The sequence below is a fragment of the Hippocampus comes genome, unplaced genomic scaffold (genome assembly GCF_001891065.2).
Source record: "Hippocampus comes isolate QL1 unplaced genomic scaffold, H_comes_QL1_v1.1 scaffold154, whole genome shotgun sequence".
Taxonomy (NCBI): domain Eukaryota; kingdom Metazoa; phylum Chordata; class Actinopteri; order Syngnathiformes; family Syngnathidae; genus Hippocampus; species Hippocampus comes.
This window is the reverse complement of record NW_017806278.1, coordinates 632,276-651,977: the sequence shown is the minus strand read 5'-3', so window position 1 is coordinate 651,977 and position 19,702 is coordinate 632,276. Positions and strand designations below refer to the sequence as shown.

The window sequence follows — 19,702 nt, the reverse complement described above, 5'->3', positions numbered from 1 at the left end:
GTAGTTCTAACGCTCTGAAATGAGGTTCCGTGTAATTTTATGAGTATGTGCTGTCATGCGGCATAATTCTGCCTACCATACCTACCTGCACAAGTACCACAATAACGACACTGAAAAGATACCGCAGCAAAAACCTAAGCCATTAGTATGTGCAGTGCGTTGCGGCTTGTAGATGTTTATGAGCATTCAGAACATTTAAAAGTGACTGACACATGGGACCCAAAACAACCGAAAGGCTTTCAAAAGACATCCTGCCATCCTATTCTCTTGAGACGAGAGGGTGGGGAGGGCCCGATTTTCCTCACTAAATCATTTTGACATAGCCGACAGATAGATGGATACATCATTAGCCCTCTGAGGGGTAAAGGGATGTTTTATTCCTTGCTGCCACAAGGAATGCTACCATTGTCGGAAGACCCACCAAACCGTGATATTGAGTACCCCCGGGGCCCATACCTGCGAAATGGCTCATTGCAAAGTGACACTGCAGAACACAGACAGGACACTTTTCTCTGCTGATGACTTTGTTGGTAACATTTTTTTTTTGGTGGGGGTTGCTCAATACCACCTGATTTGACCTTTACATTGCATTGGCTGCTTTAGGCGTGATGCTTCCGGGCAGAGTTGACCCACCGTGATATAAAATCCCGTGAGAAGAGTGCAGTTGAATTTGCATATCAAAAGGGTTAGGGTTCCTACAGCAAAAAGACTAATCTATCAAACATCATCAAATCCACTTTACCTGGTTGAAAGAGCATAAACACGAGCAGAAAAAGGAGTTTACGATCTTTGATATTTTATTCCAACAGAAGTTCTGTGTTGTAAAATGGCTGTGTAACTAGCAATTTAAAGGAGAAGTACAAAATGGGAAATTACAGACAATTCTAGTATCATTTGTTTTAATCCCTATTGTGTTTACTTCCTAAAACCACATTGCGGAAAACATCACTTTCCCTCTCTTCATTGGAAACACGGTTGAGAAAAAAAAATCTTTTCAGGGCCAGTGAATGACAGATTTTGAAATGCTTTACCAGTCAAGATAGGTAGCGCTTTCTTTTTTTTTTTCAACACACTTTCTGCCAACACTGACAAAGAACGAGGGCCAACAATAACTAAAATAATTTTTTTATGCCAACAATAAATGCTGCACAGCCGTAATACTCCAAACTAAAGCAACCCCCCCCCAAACAAAAACAACCTAAAAGAACATTTTTGACATGGCATGGCCCGTGCCTCTGTTGGCCCAATTTCAGCTGGACCCCTTTGGAACGAGTTGTCCAAACAAATCTTTTCATCCATAGGAAAACGGGACTAATGGGGAATGTAGTCTTGGCAGGGTTTCCCAAAAATTGTGTCGGTGTCTATTTTATTTGGGCTACAGATTGTCACTTAAAAATTCAATCTGCTCACCATTTCTTGCCAATGGGTGCCTCTTGTAATAGATCCATGTGTGTTGTGATCTTTATCATTGGTTTTATGTGGGTAATTCACAATATATGATATATTTTAAGTCCATTTTGGTTTCCAAAAAGAACAAAATTCAAGGCTAGAGCTGACAACGTTTTGGGAAACTCTGTCCTAAGGTGCCAGCAAAAGCTTTGAACAAAAAGAGGGTTTACATTGGACCAAACAGGTTTTGGATGACCAGGCTTGGGTAGCGTTGCCGAAAAGGAAAATAAATGTTGTACCAATGAGAAGTAAACACAAAATTATGTTTAAAAAACAAAAAAATAAAATCTGAATGATTCACAGACGGGGGACAAACAATGCTTTTCGAGGTTTGTTATGTACAAAGGATTTTGTGTCTTTAAAATGAAATATTTTATGAATTGTCTCCACCTTCTGATGTCACACAGTAACAACACATGAAGCACATCAATCAAGGGGGAACAATTATTAAAAAAAAAAAAAGAGGGGACGGGGGCACCCACACTTTATCACTTCTTCCTACTGTATCAATGCCTACACTTTTTAAAGCCAACGTGAACGGTTTTATTTTTTTTGGAGATGCTGTGGAAAGCATTCAGCACAATTACGTTCCCTTGTGTTTATGGACGACACTGAGCATATGGCTTAAATAACTGTGAAACTATGCCGTTTGCTGAACAGGTGGAAAGGGAAAAAAACAAAACAAAACCCTTCTCAGCCCATCTTGTTGCGATGATACGCTGGCAGACACGCATAAACACACACGAGTTGCTTTTCGAGTGATCCGTATGTTTCCACTCTAATTTGACAGCGTTGAACTTGGAAGCGGGTTCGCCAGTGTAAACAGTCCAGATGACAACAAAAAGATAAATGTACTGGCTGTCGTGGAGATGCGCAGACTAAAAAGGGAACCCCACCCCCACCCCCACACATATATAGGCAGCTACCATTCAGGAATATATCCTGGGACAGGGAGCAGTTTGGATCTTTAGTGCAATGTGGGCCAAGGGGGAGAGGAGCAGAGTATCCACACGGCTGCTTCGAGACGTCCACCTGGCGTCGGAAAGAGGGCAGGCTAAAGGGCGGACTTGATGCTTCTACGCTCACAGTATTCACAGACGCACACGTCCATACACACTCCATGAAACGACAGCGGTCCTTTGTCCTGAGCCTCTTGAATGCATGGGCCTATGTGTAAACATCAACATGAGAGCCGCGATGTGAAAGATCATGTGTCGTGTCAGGGCTGGAATTCTGTTTGTCTACACGTTGTATACATTTTTTTTTTTTTCACCACCCTGCCCTGTCTCGAGTCTCGCCACGTTAATTGCTAATGTACAGTCATCCATCGCATGACAGCGGCGGTTCCAGAGGCGCTTCTTGCTGCTCGCCTCGTCAGCGTACTCAAAACATACCGCAGTAGAGGTGCCGCAAGAGGCTGTACCACATGAAGCCGGAGACGAACGCGAAGGACTGGATGACGCAGAGCCACACGGGGTCCAGGGTCATTTGCCGAGAGATTGCTTCCTTCTGTCCCTCGGGGGGCGGGAACGCTCCTGTGGAAAAGGAAGCAAGGAATGGGAGACGTGATGCGTTCCTGAGTGGGAATTGTGGCTGATGATTTTTCTTTGGCTATTTTCCCTATTCGTCTAAACACGGTATTCTGATTCATATTTTTCAGTTTTTCCCATTTCAACAAGTTAATATGTGTGCGAGGGTTATTCACCTGGTGTGTGGTTGCAGACTATATTTTATCACACTTGTTCAGTCGGTCAAAAGCAAACATACCTGTGTCATAGAAGTGGGCCAGTAAGTCCTCTTTCTCCACAAACCTCTGATACAGCCAGTCCGTCAGAGCCTGTTCCTCTACAGGAACCTCTTTAATTGGGTACATCCTGAAAGGAGACACACACACAAAAACAAAAAAAGAGTTGTGTGAACAGATCTGGCATAGATCTCACATGTCAGCAACAGCCAGGAGTTCATTTGAAACAGTCTCTAAAGAAGCTGTCTGTATGCAGCTTGCCGTTGTTTAGGAAAGTCACTTGCAGAGTGTCAGGCAGACAGAAGTGGACTTCTTTTGCCATGCGGCCACCCGTAAGCCCTGAAAGTCTAGCCACACGGGGGCCTCAGTGGGCTGCGCTCACACAGCCCCTTAGCTCACCTTCAAATAGAGGTTATGTCTCCTCCCTCGGAGGAGCATTTCCTCTGCACTCAGCTTTACTTTAATATCCCTGACTATTTAACGTCCACTGTCAAAGGACATCTGTGCAGAGGATCTGGAGGAGGAAGGCAATGGACCATACAGTATTGATCCTCTTTAATATGCATTGACTGGTTAAACTATTTATACTGCGGGAGCAAAGAAACAAACAAACAAAAAAAAAAAGAGGAGTTTTTGATCCCTGCTGATATAAAATGGTAAAAAAATAAATAAATTTAAAAAAACTTATTTGTCTCACAATGGAGAAATTCCCAATTTACAGCAGCAACACTATTAGACATGAGGATGACTGTGGAGACCTCAATTTTTCATGTGAACCGGGTGATACGCTTGTGTTCAACCACATGATTACAGGGCGAATCAAACGTCTTTGCTCTTCCATATCTGTTGCCTTCCATTTTCGCTCGTTTTGCTTCTTTGCATTTCTTATTCTCAAGATGTTGCTTCCGTTCCCAATTGGGCCAAGGGCTAATTAAATGTGGACCGTGTCAGGCAAAGGCTGGCCACTTTTACAGGAAAGAGGCAATCATTATTTAGGGACTCTGTTCAGTCTTTGGTCTGTCTCGTGGGGAAATTGAAAAGAAAAAAAGTGTCCTGTGACATTTCATTGAGGGTCCAATGTCATAAAAGCTGAACATTGAGATTAGTAATTGGGCGGTGGGGACCAAAAAGTTGCGTGTCCTGCTGTCCCTTCTTACATTTTACTCGTTCACATAAGGACCCCCTATGTGTGCCTGTAAAGCAGCCATTAAGTTCTTTCTTTTAAGTTTGAATGTTAAACCAGCCCTGCCATCAATGGAACGAAGTTGAGGGCCAGTAGTCGGAGTGTGCTTGATCATTGCTCCATTCACTTTTCAATTTGCTTCCTATCTGGCTTAGGGCTGTCGATGCTCCAGGAAATGTTTTAGTCAAAAACAATGCACATGGCAGATGTAAAAGGGCTTAGCCGGAGGGAACAGCTGAGTGAATTACTAACATGTTGATATTCAAGACCCTTCCGTCAATGCGTAAAGACGCATTGACATTGCACAAGCTGAACGACGACACGGTACACAGTTGTACCTTCACCGCGAGTGTGTCTCTGTGGCGCAAGAGCACTTTGTCACTGTGACCAGATGTATCTGACCAAATGTGCGGGGATGAAGTTAATGACTGTCTAGGCTGCGTACCTCTTATCAGTGCAGAGGTCACCAGTAAAGAACTATAAGATCATCGTCACAGGTGGTCATGAACTTTATGCTAAGTTGATAGTTGAGCTGTCAATCCATGTTGCTTGTTGGAAGGGTAAAAGTTCATGGTTACGATTTACCTTCATACAGGAGCGCCCGAACATAAAGAATTTCTAAATCGGGGTTAATCTGACACTGTAGTAACTTCATACGAGAGAATATTAAGGCTCAGCTCACAGTCTCCTTATATTGCCAACATAGCCATACTTTATTTATTGGTAAATGTATATTTTTATGATTGACTGACTACAGATTTGAATGAATAATATGTGTACTTTTCCGGACACGTTTGAATGTCGACTTCTAATGATTGAGTTATTGGGCTTTGAACCCATGACCATGTTGATGCTCAGAAGAGATGAGCAAAACAGATGCTTCTTGTGCTTGGGAAGAAGAAGAAGGAGGAGGAACCCCCCCCCCCACCCCAAGGATCTTATTATAATACTCAGAGAGAGGTGCGACGTATTGATTGTGGAAGCACCAAAGCCAATCCAAGCAGGAAACAGACAGCACAGCTCAATGTTTGTGCGGGAGGAAGAAAAATCTTTTCGAGACAGCTTCAGAAAGCAGCAAGATCAACATTTCAGCGTGCAACCAGGGTCTTGTCCAAAAGAGACAGCCAGGTGAGCAGCTTTAAAGCACCCATGTGATGACCTGGCAAAATTCAAACCCCATAAATCATGTCACTTTGCACCCCCGCACTCCCTCCAAAAGGAGCTTTCAGAAAAGCAGACAGTAGCATTAAGCAATGAAGAAGGAGCCCTTACCGAAAAAAACAACATCTTCACCACCTACCACTGCCCTTGCTCTGCCTCTGTACACCCACCTAACTCTCTCTCATGACATCCAGTATGCTTAGGAACTGTGAAACTGAGATTATATGGTGAGAGTGCACGAGACAAAGGCATGCTGACGACTCGTAGCAGAGACGGGAAAAGGGAGGTCGAGGGATTAAAAAAAAAAAAAAAAGTGCAGAGCGGAGCTTCATCTAAAATGTTACACAATGCTCAGCTGCCTGTTTGGAGACTCGGCTCCAGTCATCTGATAGCTGACCAAAAAAAACAAAACAAAAAAAACTGTCGCACAGAAACAGGCCACAGCAGGTGTATACAAGACCCTTGACTCACCACAAGCAAGATTGACTGATTGTGCTACACAACGTTAATTATGATCCATTGATACTTCTACAGTATACCAATAATCCCGCCATGTCACGAGGGAAACTGATAGCGAGCATTCTGTTCGATCAGACAAAAGGCACCTGGAGAAAGTGGAAGAGTGATGAAATCATGCGATAAAAATGGAGGGATGGCGAGGAAGAACAATGTTCCACCCACTTTTGACACGAGTATAAATTTATGATAGAAACACAAACCATTGTAATCCTGTTCTAGAGGTGTTAAAACCCACATGCTTGGATGCATAAAAATAAGGAGCCCCCACAGCAAGTGGGTTGATTTACTTGGCAGGGCAACCACACCGAACGGACAGCGACTGAGGTCTTTCCCGTTGCTTTTTCTGATCATGCCAACTTTCATCTTAAGTCTAAAATGTTCAGAGATTTTGTGCAACCGTGGAAATATGAAACAGGGTATAATATTCCCCTTTTTGGTTTCAATGTTTGTCTTGCCATTCAAGAGCACTTTGCGTTGAAGAGGAGCACAGGTGACAAAAGACTTGGATTGAAATTGCGGAGATGACGAAAGCTGATCCTTTTCCTGCACTGAAAAATATACAATCAAAAACCAAATTATTTACCGTTTGAACTACTTAGCCAGTGATCAGACCTAAGTCACTCTTGTGCCAAATATTTATCTGAAGTCATTTTTGTTGTTTCCAATGTGGCTGAAACTGTCAACCGAGCACATCTGAACACTGCTGCTGGGTGGAAATGTGGCATTCTAAAGTGCATCATACTACTCACTCCCCCAGCGTTCAGTTGATCACCAGGTACATTAATCCTCTTGTCTCTGCACCTGTACCAGCAAGGGTCTAAATAGTTTATGATCATTGATGTGGCTGCAACTGCGTGTGGGTATGCGCGCGCAAGTTTAACAGCGGTGCCGCTAGCTTGGTAGGGTTGCCTGTTTGCAGAGCCCCTGACCATGCAATGGAAGGTGACCGGTTCAGTGTCCGGTTAATCTCTCAGCCAGGGGTAGGAATTATGGAACCCCTGACCCCTTTATTACAATTTAAAATATAAATCTTTTATTTTATCCAATAATACTCTGCACACTGAAGTGTTCACAGCATCCTGAGGGTCATCATGACTGGTACCAGCTGCCGCTTGACCCTAAATGCATCTCCTCCTGTCATCTACCGCGCGGATGCCCTGCACAGTTAAAAGACATTTATCTTGAATGGGGTCTTGCAACGAAGCTTATCCAGATGCACCGTTATCATATCCTGAGGTGAATGGATAACTGTAGGAGACCTTGAGGACAGTGACAGGACATTTACTCTGCCAAGAGCAGTCCTATTATTAACAGGAACACTAAACGTCTTTACTCTGGTGGTCGCTAGCCAACCGCTGACAGCGTGAAGTGACGATATAGCCCCATTTGTATCTTTTCTAACACCAAAGGAGCACCGAAAAATGTGTTTCTTTACCACAAAGGTATCGACACCTTTGTCGAAAAACATCCCAAAGCTTTAAAAGGTGTAAAACCACCCGAGGCAAAAGCTAGAGAGCAAACGCGACAGCTGACTTGAAATTCAATGCATCCACTCAACTCTTTTCCACACAAACACAAAGGAAGGAAAAAAAAGGTCATCAGGGTGACAGGACAGAGAACAGCGGTGCTTTAAGTCATCGAACAACTTCTTTAGCTCTGATGCATTCTGCTGACTCACTAAGTATGAAAGGAAGTTGGTGGGGACTTCCTTCTGTAATCTTGAGCCATCAGTGGGTGGACTCTTAAGTGCTCCCTCGATAGAAGTAAACACCTTAAGAAAGTGACATTATCGGTAATATCAGTCTCAAATTCCATGTACTAAATTCAAGTGCACCTGTCTGTGCAACTTTGATCATCCGATTTTGTTTCACCCTTACCTGTAGTGGACATGTGTGACTGTTGCCGACCTGTATCCAAAAATCCATGTCTGGATGTCCATGGGCCGGGCTTTGGGATAAGCTATGGTCACGTCTATCACCCACTGCAGGCCTTTGCGCTTTTTACCTGGAACACAGCAGGGGGGGGAGAAACACCATAATGATGATGATGATTACGTATAACAGGCCTAACAGGGCCCAACGTCTAATACTTTAAATCGAATGTTTTCATAAACAACAGGCAGTTATTCATTGATTAGCACACCTACCTTTTTGGCAAATCTGTAGGAATTTGACACATGATTTAGTTTTGCGGGCCACACAAAAAAGACCTGGCCCCTGGACCTTGAGTTTGACACCTGTGCCTTAGACGCAGCACGGGCCCCGCAGTACAGGGACTGGGATGAGCAGGGGCTCATTTTTATGAGACTTACTGTAACTGTCCTCTCAAAACAAGGTCATTTTAGCAAGCATTAAAACAGTGTTACACTTTTTAAATGTCTTTCGATCAATTCAGTGAGAATTGGCTTTTATTAATAGACTATGAAATGACATCTAATTTAATACACAGTATTAATGGACTGTATACAGACCTGTGCCCACTGAGCGCATTTGTCTAAGATTTAGCAAGGCGAGCCAAAAATCAAGGCACATGTTGCCGGCTCATTGATACAAAAGATTAAGTGACTTGACGGGCGTCCTTGGTATTGATGGGAACCACCACAGACATCACAGAGTAGGTAATTGGATCCCAAGTTTCATCCTAGTGCGTGAAGAGGCAGCCACAGCCTCGTGTGCGGCGGGCCAAAGTACGAGGCTCGGAGCCAATGCGTCGTTAGGACTAACAAATTCCACTGTAATAAATAGCAAAGGTGTGTCCTTCAGCAAACACTGCGAGGGAGACAAATGCATTGGAAGGTATCTTGGTCGGAATTACGCCATGACTCAACACTACCCAGAAGCATCCATGCGACTGGTTGAGTCATATGGTTTATCACGAACGAACGCACACCATGAACGCTGCGAGAGTGCTCGCTATCTTTTCTGCAACACGTATGCCTTATCGGGGTTTAGGCCAAGCAGACAATGAATGGCCGTTGCAGAGTGGCACCCATATTTACATCAAATCCCGTTTTCTGAAAGTGGCCCGTTTGGCGCGGAGTGAGTCAGCAAAATGCTGGCACCACCGCAGAGCATTCGGGAGGGTCACACACAGAGGACATAGGGACATAGTACTCTTCGGGGTATATGTTTTTGTTGTTTTTTTTTCCTTGCCCTATGTTTGAATGCCATTAGCTAGATTCAAGTGGAAGGACAACGCCTCCTGCACCAACCTGCTTGCAGCATCCAGAGAAAGCAGCTAAATCCAGAACATGCTCGGACTGCACATGGGGCCAATTAAGCGGTACATCTCCTTTGTTTTGACACTCTGTTCCTAAAGAGGGAAGAACTGCCAGTGGTTTGCATAGCGCCAAGCCTATAGGGCACACAGCCGAGCCACATTTTCAACAATGCTGTCCGCAGCAATCGAGACGAAAACAACAAATCACCCCTCAAATAATTGTGGGATTTTCTTTTGTATTACAGTTGGCTTTGCTTTTGTGTGTTAATATTTTGATTTATTTCAGGAAAAAGGCATCTCACGAGGGTGGCGACTGTGCTGGATCCTACGCCAGAGACAGGGTACACTTGCAGGGTGCATACAGACAAACGAGCATTCACACTCATGCATTCACACCTACGGGCAATTTAGTCTTCAGTTCACAGGTATTTAACATGCATGTCTTTCACGGTTGGCATCAGCAGAAAGCATATGCGCTAACCTGTAGGCCGCTGTGCTGCCCGCTAATCAAGTCACTCAATTCAGTGTACTTACTTTTACACTTGTGCAACGGGTAAAGTTGTGAAAATGTTACTTAAAGCATTGCGGTGTTGTCATTAAAGTTTTCATAATGTAAACAGCATGTTCTGTTCAGCAGCATGTTCTTTGGAATGTCGCCAAACCCAGAACCGCTTCGACTGTAAAGTGAACGTACTAACCACTTTCCCCCTTGATGCAGTTGTTTTGTTCCTCCACATGTGGTTAACTCTCGAGGTAACTCCCTTTGCTTCGCTTATTTTTCGGACGCACCTCTATAAGTGTCACTACTCGACTGTGAAAACACAGAAGTTGCAGAGGACCGAAGTCTTGCAAAATGATGACCAAATACCCCGGAGGGGAAATGCCATCCACAACAAACAAATGCAACCGTTTGCAAAAGGTTGGTTCAAACAGAATTCAGGGTGGCGTCAGTATGTACATGCATGACTCGGTTACCTGTCTGATTGGGTGTCCCGCTCTCATTGGCCACACTGCCATTCTCGTGCTGGGCCGACAGAGTTTTCAGGATGACGTGGGTGGCGCCGAGGCGAGGCAGCGTCACGTGGGTCAGGTGGGGTAGCGAATGCTTTTTGGCAAAGATCTGGCTGGTTTCCCTCCGCTTGCGAAGGAAGCCACCCTCGGGGAACAGCACTATCCACTTCCTGTCACGACTGTGGTAATATTTATCTAAGTGATCCTTCAAGTAGACCAGCTGCTTGTCTCGGTGGGCTTTACCCTAAAGGGAATAAAGACAATGCTTGACACCCAACATTTGTTATATTCCTTGCATCTCGAGTTTGATTTCTCTCGTCTGAAAGAGTTGCGGGGTCTGTAAACTTTGTTGCTCCCGAGTTTGGTTTTCCTTTGTTTTTTTAAATGCCCTTAAATAAATAACAGCACAATCCATCAGGTACAACTACAGTTTTGTGAGGGATTGGAACCGAGCCCTGTCCTGAACAGAGAAAAACAGTGACTCACTGAAACTAGAGTTGGTTCAAAACAGAATTAAGCGTAGAAGTGTGAATACACACTTCTAAGACATATAGGTATGTGAGAATGTGAAGGAGCAAACACAAATACGTTAGTGGGAGCACTACTGTATAGCACTTTGACCAGCAGTAATGTCATGCCGCGGATGTGAAAAATGACATTAGCGGTGACAGGAAGAAGATTCGAGGATTGATCTCCAGTGAAGTTCAGTTGGTCAAAAGCCAATTTTAAATGCATCAGCAGCACCCTACGGTTGACACTTAGTAAGTTTTACTGACTGGGATATTATGTCAAAGCCAATATACAGTATGTGATATTCATGAACACCACGCTAACGTGTTTAAAATAGGATCTCGCTCCGCGTGAAAATGTGCAGCCAGTGCTGCTGTGCACATGGTGGTGAGATATGTCTGGAAGGCCCAATGAACAGCAGAGGCTTGCCTGGCTGTCGCTGGGTGAGGTATTTTGGGGAAGGATGTCAACAATGCACTCTGGAACGCCAGAAGGGATCAAGGAAATGACCCAAGCCCAGTCAGGCTTGCCTGTGGCACAAGGTGCTTCAGCCGACTGTCCTCTCGATATCAGTCAATGAATGCTTAAAACAGACATCATATTCCAGGACTTGTGGGAAGATAACATTCCCAACGTATTCCCGCGTAGGCTGGTCAAAGCAGCCTGCTCTGTTCCAGATGACCCCACAACAAAGGGTTAGTGTGACCCAGCAGGGCTGAGTGGCCCACGACCCCCCCAGACAGACTCCACACACTACTGTCCATAGTGGCTGACCTTCACAGAGGACGCCGCGGCCTTCAGTAGCCTAAACGCGTGCAAGCATTCCAGCTGGGACGAGCAGATGGGGAGTGACTGCACTTTTGTGGAGTGTGATAATAAAAATGAACTCACAGCAGCAGCCGGGAGGTAAAAGGAGTTTGGTAATGGCCTTATGGACCATGGTTTTTAATCCAGATGCCTTCTGAGACTAGGGGTATGTAGGCGGGTGAGAAAAGGTCTCAATTGAGAATTCAATCCACCACCCCCGCCAAAAACAAAAAAACAAAAAAAAGGAACAGAAGGTATAGAAGAGTATAGTAATACTTCATGGTGGGATGAGCAACAAAGAGTGCTGATGAACCCAGTTACCATTTCACAAAACATTCTGAGCTCTTACCTGTCTGATGAAGAAGTCGCCGTGTATGAGGGACACGAGGCCAAAGTTTGTGTATTTGAACACATGGTCCATCAACCACATCATTTTTCGTACAACCTGACAAGAAAGAGAAACTTACACAATTGATCTGCACCTTTCGCACAGTAACATACCGTCACCGTACTTACCTGTGCGAGAATGGAAATAATGGGCATGACGCCTGAGTGATTAACAGTTAGGAAACTTGTCTTGTCTGGTTTGTTGTTTAGTTGTGTCTTGAACTGATGCAAAATGGAGCGCCTTACTTTGCTCGTCATTTGGTTCAATCTCAACTAGATATAAGTCAGCGTTTAAAACTGTTACTTGGCATTTGATCTGCGAGCCAGGAAAATAGTTTTTGCCAACTAACCCATGATGAGAGGCACATCCCTGAGAAAACAATATTGGTAGAAAACCACATTGTGTATATAGGCTCTGCAGACACTGTGTTGACAGTTGAGGTCACAGCCGTTCTTACACGGCCTCCTCTCAAGGTTATTTTGTTTTCTGTGTTTGGGCCACATGAGAGAGTGAAAATGAACCGGTTGGAAAGGTGGCTTGTCCCATTGTGTGTGAATGTACTTACTACTAAAAAAATTGCTTTTCAAATATTCTAGTGCCACTACATTCGAGTCCAACATCGTAATCACATACAGGTTCATGGTAACACACAACATCGGTCTTCTTACCATGCCCTTGTCTTGCAGGCACATCATAAGGGTGCAAACATCTCCCGTGGATTGATGGTTGACAATGACCATGGCTTCATCTTCAGAGATGGGCCGCACGTCGTCACCCCACTCTGTTACTGCAAAGTGCAACGAGAAAGAGAGTGTTCAGCTCGCGTCCCGTATCGGTGACACGTGAACTCTGTTTCAAACATGGCAGGAAAACTGCAACTCTCCTTAATTTAGAACTATCCAGCAGCCCGCTGATAACAATCAATCAGTAAGACTTCACCGCACAAATGACACCGTTAAAGCAGAATACAGCACCAGCACTCTGTTTTGTGATCTAAGCGATACAAATAATTTGGAGAAAAATAGAGCCGCAAGCCAAATGGCATACTGCAAACAGGCACTGACAAGGCCGAAGCTAAAAACAGAATACGCAACCATTATTTACTTGGAACTGTGTTCCCTTGTGACAAAGAGCTTTCACCATGACAATAACCGGCCTGAATTTGCACCTAAAAGGAGTAAATCTGAAGTGGCCTTTGGTCCTCTTTTCCTGATTTACATTGTTGAGCATCTATTCAGAGCATACAGGGCGTTTTACAAGCCAATTGCCAGTGTGCGATTGTTGACAGCGCACACGGGCGCTTAAACAAAAGGGGAAACATTGCTCACGTCTGACGAGGGTCGGAAACAATAGTTTCTCCCGGAGAAGACGCGGAGCCATTTGCAATTTAAAGTACACTTCGGCAGCTCAGCATATTAAACAGAGAACCGTGAAGATCTGCTAAAAGCCCGAGGGTGAAAGGATTCAACTGAGCTGCAGTCATGTGCAGGGAATCCCCACAGTCACGGGTGGGTCAGCTCAAGTTGTGTGATGCAAATGATGCAGCAGTCAGGCCTCTGCAAACCGTTTCCGCTCCAAAAATGGAAGGGGAAATTTGGACTTTTTTTTTTGTAGTGTCTTATTGTTATATTACTTGAGCGACTCCAGGTAGTGGAGACAGATTCCTCATGTGTTTTAACATAATTATGATTCTGATAATACCGCACCATTAAGAATTGAGGCAACATTGTAAGCTGTGTGCGAGTGTGCGCCCTGAAGGCGATGTCAATTCATAAGGAGCGTGCTCTCCTGTTCGCTGATGTCCCCATTGTTGCCGAAGACTAGCATTAATGATATCACGGAGATGGGTCATCTGTCGGATAGAATACATGAGGGAAATTGTCTTTGAGAGACGACACAGTTAGCGTAGCAGGGTGACAAGCATGCTCCAGGCGCAGTTTCTCATCCGAGAGCGGTGGTCAGTTACACCCACCCCTGCGCACGTTCTTCCCTCTCTCGAGCCAGAGGAGAATTTGGCCACTGACCCTTCCTAATTAATCTCTTGTCCCCACAGTTGTGACTCGACTGGCAAGCCAGAGAATGAGGGCCACATTTTCAATAATATGCAAATCTGAGGAGCCTCGCTCGAAACTAAATGCCTTAAATGTAAATACCAGTGCGACTGCTGTATTTTTTTTTTTTAATAAACATGAATCATGGGTGTTGAGCGAGTAAATAAAAAGCTCCTGCACTGCGATGTATCAAGTCCTTTTATCGTCATTATTCTAACGACACCTGAGATATTCGACAAGAGACTGAGGTAAATTGGGTGAGATTGTTTCCCTGCCCTGATTAAAGCAGCGCTGTGGTCATATAACTGGGTAATGTCACCCCCCCCACCCCCACCTAATTAACACATTTTTACAGAAAACAACTGACTTTAGCCTTTGGATTGTTTTCCTATGCAGGTTACGCTGTAAATTTGACCAACGTCTACTACTGATATGGCCAAAAAAAAAACTTTCCCTTTCTAGAGACACTAAAAAGGTGCACAATATTCATCTTTGCTATCAGCACATGTAGTTCTTTCACAGGAAATGACACACATTGACATATCATGATAAAACTGTGATGCTGATGATGGTGTTGATAAAGTGCCCCCGCCCCCCCAAAAAAAAAAAACATTTGTCAAAGTATATAAAATATAAACGTTCCCTCCAACGAAAACCACATCTGCCTCAAACTGTGGCCACCAAAATGATAATACCATACTGTGCAAATGATTCTCGGCAGTTGATGTTTTCATACAATATTAGCAACCAGGTGCAGCAAACGCTGTATAATGAGGACCACGTCAATCAAGGATGGTCTGTTGAGGCCCACACAGTCCAGGAAAATAGAGCCGTGCCAAGTAACTGACAACACGTGTGTGGGTGCTGCGTGACGAGCACCGGCATTAACAAATGACGAGCGGCGGAGTTCATCCACGTTCATTTTTCACACGCAAATTTTTGCCAGGCCGAGTGCTAGATCCCCATCGATAGGCCCGTTTATGGTCACCATTTGTGGAAGGACGACAACTGGAACAAGACTGCTTGAAGAGGTGGCTCTTTGTCTGCTTGCAAGAATTGTGAACACCGCAATGATTCCCGTCAGTCCCCGCCACGCTTGTTTTAAGGTAAGAATGAGACCTCAGACCTTTTGCATGCTTTTATCAAGAACAGGTTTAATGACTTACAACCCACCACGGGGCCGAGAAATTCTTTAAGCTGTCTGGACTTGGCATGCTTTTACCAACTACAACTTCTCCGACTAGATTGTTTACAGGGTGTGAAGAGCAATGTTTACTTCTCTGGCTGCTCCTTTTGCAAATGTAGCATCAGCACATCATGAACTGCGCTCCACAAGTGATTCTGTTTGCAAGAGACTCAGCCGTGTTTTGACTTGACCAAACATTGCAGACAGTATTTGACACTGGTGAATTCATCTCCCATTTGAATGTAATCCCAACTGGCTGCTGCTCAGTTAAACGTTTTATTTTGACATGTATTATTGTTTATTCATAATTGTCAAGTAGAGAAGGGCATTCTTTGGTGACTCAAGAGTGGAACCATAAAAACACATCTTGGGTTATATAATTTGGAAGCTGACAAAAGGTTTGGGGGAATTATTCCAACCATTTATAAATTAATCAACAGCAGCCCAGCCAATTTTGCTGTGTAAACTTGTTTTATGGAAAAAGACTCAACTCCAGGGCACACGCAGCAATCTTACCTTTGCACATCAAATGTACTTCACCTATAGTCAAGAGATAAGACGAGACACTGATAACGTAACGGTAAATTTTATGACACAGCAATTGCTCATGTGTAAACTTAATCTGACACTTTTTATGACAATTAATAATGCCAGAAAAAAATCATAAAATGCATGAAGAAGACATTTGTCTATGTTCACTTAAACAGGAGATCTCAAAGGGTAATTTATTTAAAATGTATAATGTTTAAAGATACAACATTAAATGAAAATGTTATTTTTAAAATTAAAAAAAAAAATTACTGGAACAGAATAATTTAATTTACATTTTTTTCCTGAGATAATAAATTTGAAATTCAAACAAATTGGGAGGTCCGCTAGCACTCGAGAACAGATTGCATTCAACTTTGGAGGTGTACACTGTACAATATACGGTAGTGAAAACCACAGTGCACCCTCCAATTATTTACTATATTATATTATATTATATACACATCAGAGACATTTTAAATTTAGCATCACTTCTAATAACCACCTTAACAAGGTATGGCTGTGGCTCTGTTTCTTAATATTACAAAGTCTTCCTGACCAAGTCATCTCATCCGAAGCATGAGAGGGGAGACTGTGACCCTCTGATGTCTTTCTAACCTCTTTAGTTTGACAATCTGCATGTCATGAGAATGTTGCATAACACAATACCAGGTGTTCTATAGGCTGACAAGTTTGCATTATTGATCAGTACACCTTGTTATTTCCGAATGAACACAACTTACAATTAGGAAGCATTTGGCTCACAGCCCTCCTGCAACCAAACACCACCGACTGCATGAACCACTTACAAGACATTTTACCGAGTAGACGTGGGAAATAATACAGACGGACTCTGGTAATTTTTCCCATGTCATATTACAGAGCACTTAATTTCTTTGTTGGTTAGAATAACAATTAAACGACTTTGTGTGGCTTGATTGTGTCGAATGCCCGAAGTAACACTTTCCTTATTGAATGTTCAAGCAGCATTACGTAAAGTGCAAAAATCGCAGATGAACAGATGCTACATGAACAGCACGGGGTGGTGCGAAGGCGCTACACTGACATGTCTTGCAACAATAACATTGGCTACACAGGAGTAATATTTAAAAATTCTCAAGCTAATGTTGACTTTTTGCCTACGCAAGGAACACGTGAAGCAACTTGCAGACACCGTAATTGCGCGAAATAACTCTACAAGCATCAACAACTGATTTGAGCAGAAGTGGCCGGCTTGATGAAGATGTTGACGTGTTTAAGATCATTGTTTGTGGTATAATTACCATTACAATATAAGCAATGATCAAAACAGTTCCTTTGACTAAATGTTTCTGCTGCTTTGTGCCAGTGATGGCCGAGAGCATCTTACCTGTGTAGCCTGCGATCCAGCCCCACGACGACACCATGGCCAGCAGCCATTTAAACATGACACCCTCGAGGTGCCAGAATGTGGAGCTGTGCCATATTCTCAGCGGCTGCAGCACGAGCAGGTACAGGCAGTAGGACGGGATGGCTACACAGTTGTTGATGAACATAAACACAAAACGGAGCACAGCTTTCAGCAGAGTCCAGCCCAGTTTGCCGGCCCCGTCCAACAGCTGGGCCATCGTGATCCACACTGTCTGGAAGAAAGAAAAGAACACCGTGAGACACGCGTGTGTGTGTGTGTGTGTGTGTGTGTGTGTGTGGGTGTGTCAATCACTGTACAAGAGTTGCTTCATTGATGAACAACAACAGCGATAAAAGCAAAGAAACGTTCTGATTTAATTATTTTGATTTTGACTGAAAAGTAGACTTTTTTTTTAATATTTACGGGTTTCTTGCAGCATGTTCATATTTTGTATAATTTTGCAGCCATTTTAAGTTTAAGTTGGTTGATTTTCAGAATACTACTATTGATCCTGTGTGTTTTAATTCACATCTTTGTTCCAAAAAGTTTACTTGTAGTCTGTTCAAATAAAGTTGAACCTGTGAATTCAAAGTGGGCTCACTTTCGAGTTTTAATTGAATTCTGCAAACAAGCCATATTCTTGTGTCACACCTCTTCTATAATTATTTGCCTCTTTTCAGTTTATTTTGTTTTTGAAAATATATCTTGAAATATAACGGGAACTTAACACGTTATAACGTGAAAAATATTGTGATACCTTCCACTTAATTATGTGATACTTTTCAGTAATTGCGTGCAAGTGAGCTTTTTTTGGAGTGGCAGCAATAGATAAGCTTCCCGAGAAATGCTGATGGTCATAGCGATAACCAATTCGGAGTGAGGCCAGAATAAGGACCTTAAATGAAAATTATTTAAGGTTGTGTGTCTTCGACCAAGCTGCCTTGGCGCCACTGTAATGCCAGAAAAGGTTGAACCATGAAAGGACTTCATGACAAGCTAGCTAGCACAGGGTCGGCTGTGCTAGTACGCCAGATTATTCTATTTTTTTCCCCCCAAAACCCAGACATTTAAATGCGTAAATACAAAACATAAAACCGCTTGTAATCTATTAAAAAAGCGCAGGTACATACTAGAATGGACATTAAATGTAAGCGCCAATGCGCTCTACTGTATTTGCACCTCCAGGCTATAGTCAGACTCTGATTTTGACTTGACGTCTGGTAGGTCATTACTTACCGAAGTAATGTCACAGAAGCATCCAAAAAGCATTAATGATGTAGAAAAAAGCGAATGTGTTGAAAGCAGGCGAACGCCGTCATGTGCAGGAAAAACCTAAACCAATAACTTAGCACATTTTCCAGCACATATGGTCCGTGTTTTGGTCAAAACTGGGGACATCGCTCAATTGGTCTGGTGAAGTCGCAACAAACCGCAATCACACCCATCGAGGCGACGTTCTACAGGGCTGCTTGAGTGAGTCCCGGCGGGCACCGTTAGCCAGCTAGCTCGCTAGAGAGCTAGCAAGGAGCTCCACTCGAGCGCGCTCGGCTCCATCGCAGTCAGACACCGGGGTGATAATTCCACCTATGCATCATCACCATCATGGTCGTCTGGTTTAAGATCTCTCTCGAGGTCCTGTCTTCCGTGAAAAAGACAAGCCCCGATTTAGGCGTCGGGGCAGCCACGACAAGCGTTGAATGGTAAAGACATAAAGCAGTCAAATAGGTTCAACGGCGATATTGCTCTTGCAGGCTGGCTGGACCCTTTATCTATCTATCCGCTTTAAATCGAGATTCACACGGGTTGAGTTGCCCAGCGCCGATGGAGCTGAAGGCGGAGGTGAGTCGTATGCCTTCACAACAAATACATTTTGCCTAACCAACTGTTCGAGAAACACTTTAAAATGCATAATTTTTTAAAAACCTGAAAGTTTGACAATTTGTTGTAAATTGACTCATTTGTTATACAGTACACCGCGCCGACTCTGGCCGTTAGTTGCAAAAATGAATCCTTTATTCTGAAATCTCATAGCGGAAGTCACGCATTTTACTTCTTCTCTCGCGCTCACCTGGTAGTAGTCTCCTCTTCGCCGAAGTGCGCAAGCTCTCTTGTCAAATGATGATGGTTTTATTATCTTATTAGCAAATCGATCGTCGCTACATCCTGCTATAGTCGCATTACTTCGCCAGAGAGAGGGCGTGAGTTTAATGTTGAAAGGCAAGTACATGCTTCCATTTTCATCATGAAAAAAAAAAAATCCAATTTACATCGATATAGAATAACGATATTTACCACGATTGCTAATATGTAGTCAATCAATGCAACAGCAATGTTTTGTTTGGAATTACAGTTTGAGTACAGTACATACCTCTTACAAATGATCATGATTAGTCTGCCCCCTGATGGTGCTTTTCGTGAAAAACAAGAACGCAATCCAAGGGCATCCTTTACTTAAATGTCCTAGAGATTACTGCATTTAATATTAATGGGTTAAGAAAGGGTCATGGATTTCCAAGCAATTTTGCATTACCTGTTGACTGGCTTTTATGCAGAAAA

At 43.5% G+C, this 19,702-nt stretch overlaps 1 protein-coding gene across 3 annotated transcripts; it reads right to left on the bottom strand.

Annotated features, from left to right (window-relative positions):
* Nucleotides 1-779: 779 nt before the first annotated feature.
* lpgat1 (lysophosphatidylglycerol acyltransferase 1) lies at nucleotides 780-19,694 on the bottom strand. Of its 3 annotated transcripts, none has more exons than XM_019857879.1 (8): nucleotides 18,383-19,134; nucleotides 17,126-17,374; nucleotides 12,660-12,778; nucleotides 11,953-12,048; nucleotides 10,251-10,530; nucleotides 7,934-8,060; nucleotides 3,217-3,323; nucleotides 780-2,984 (listed from the first exon to the last, which is right to left on the bottom strand). In XM_019857879.1, the coding sequence occupies exons 2-8, from the start codon at nucleotides 17,361-17,363 to the stop codon at nucleotides 2,833-2,835; spliced, it is 1,119 nt and encodes a 372-aa protein (XP_019713438.1). In that variant the 5' UTR covers nucleotides 17,364-17,374; nucleotides 18,383-19,134; the 3' UTR covers nucleotides 780-2,832. The 3 variants fall into 3 exon arrangements, with proteins under 3 accessions (XP_019713438.1, XP_019713437.1, XP_019713439.1); XM_019857878.1 differs by having other exon boundaries at nucleotides 17,126-17,378; nucleotides 18,383-19,131; XM_019857880.1 differs by lacking the exon at nucleotides 780-2,984 and adding an exon at nucleotides 7,735-7,827 and having other exon boundaries at nucleotides 17,126-17,378; nucleotides 18,383-19,694.
* Between the last annotated feature and the right edge of the window lie 8 nt (nucleotides 19,695-19,702).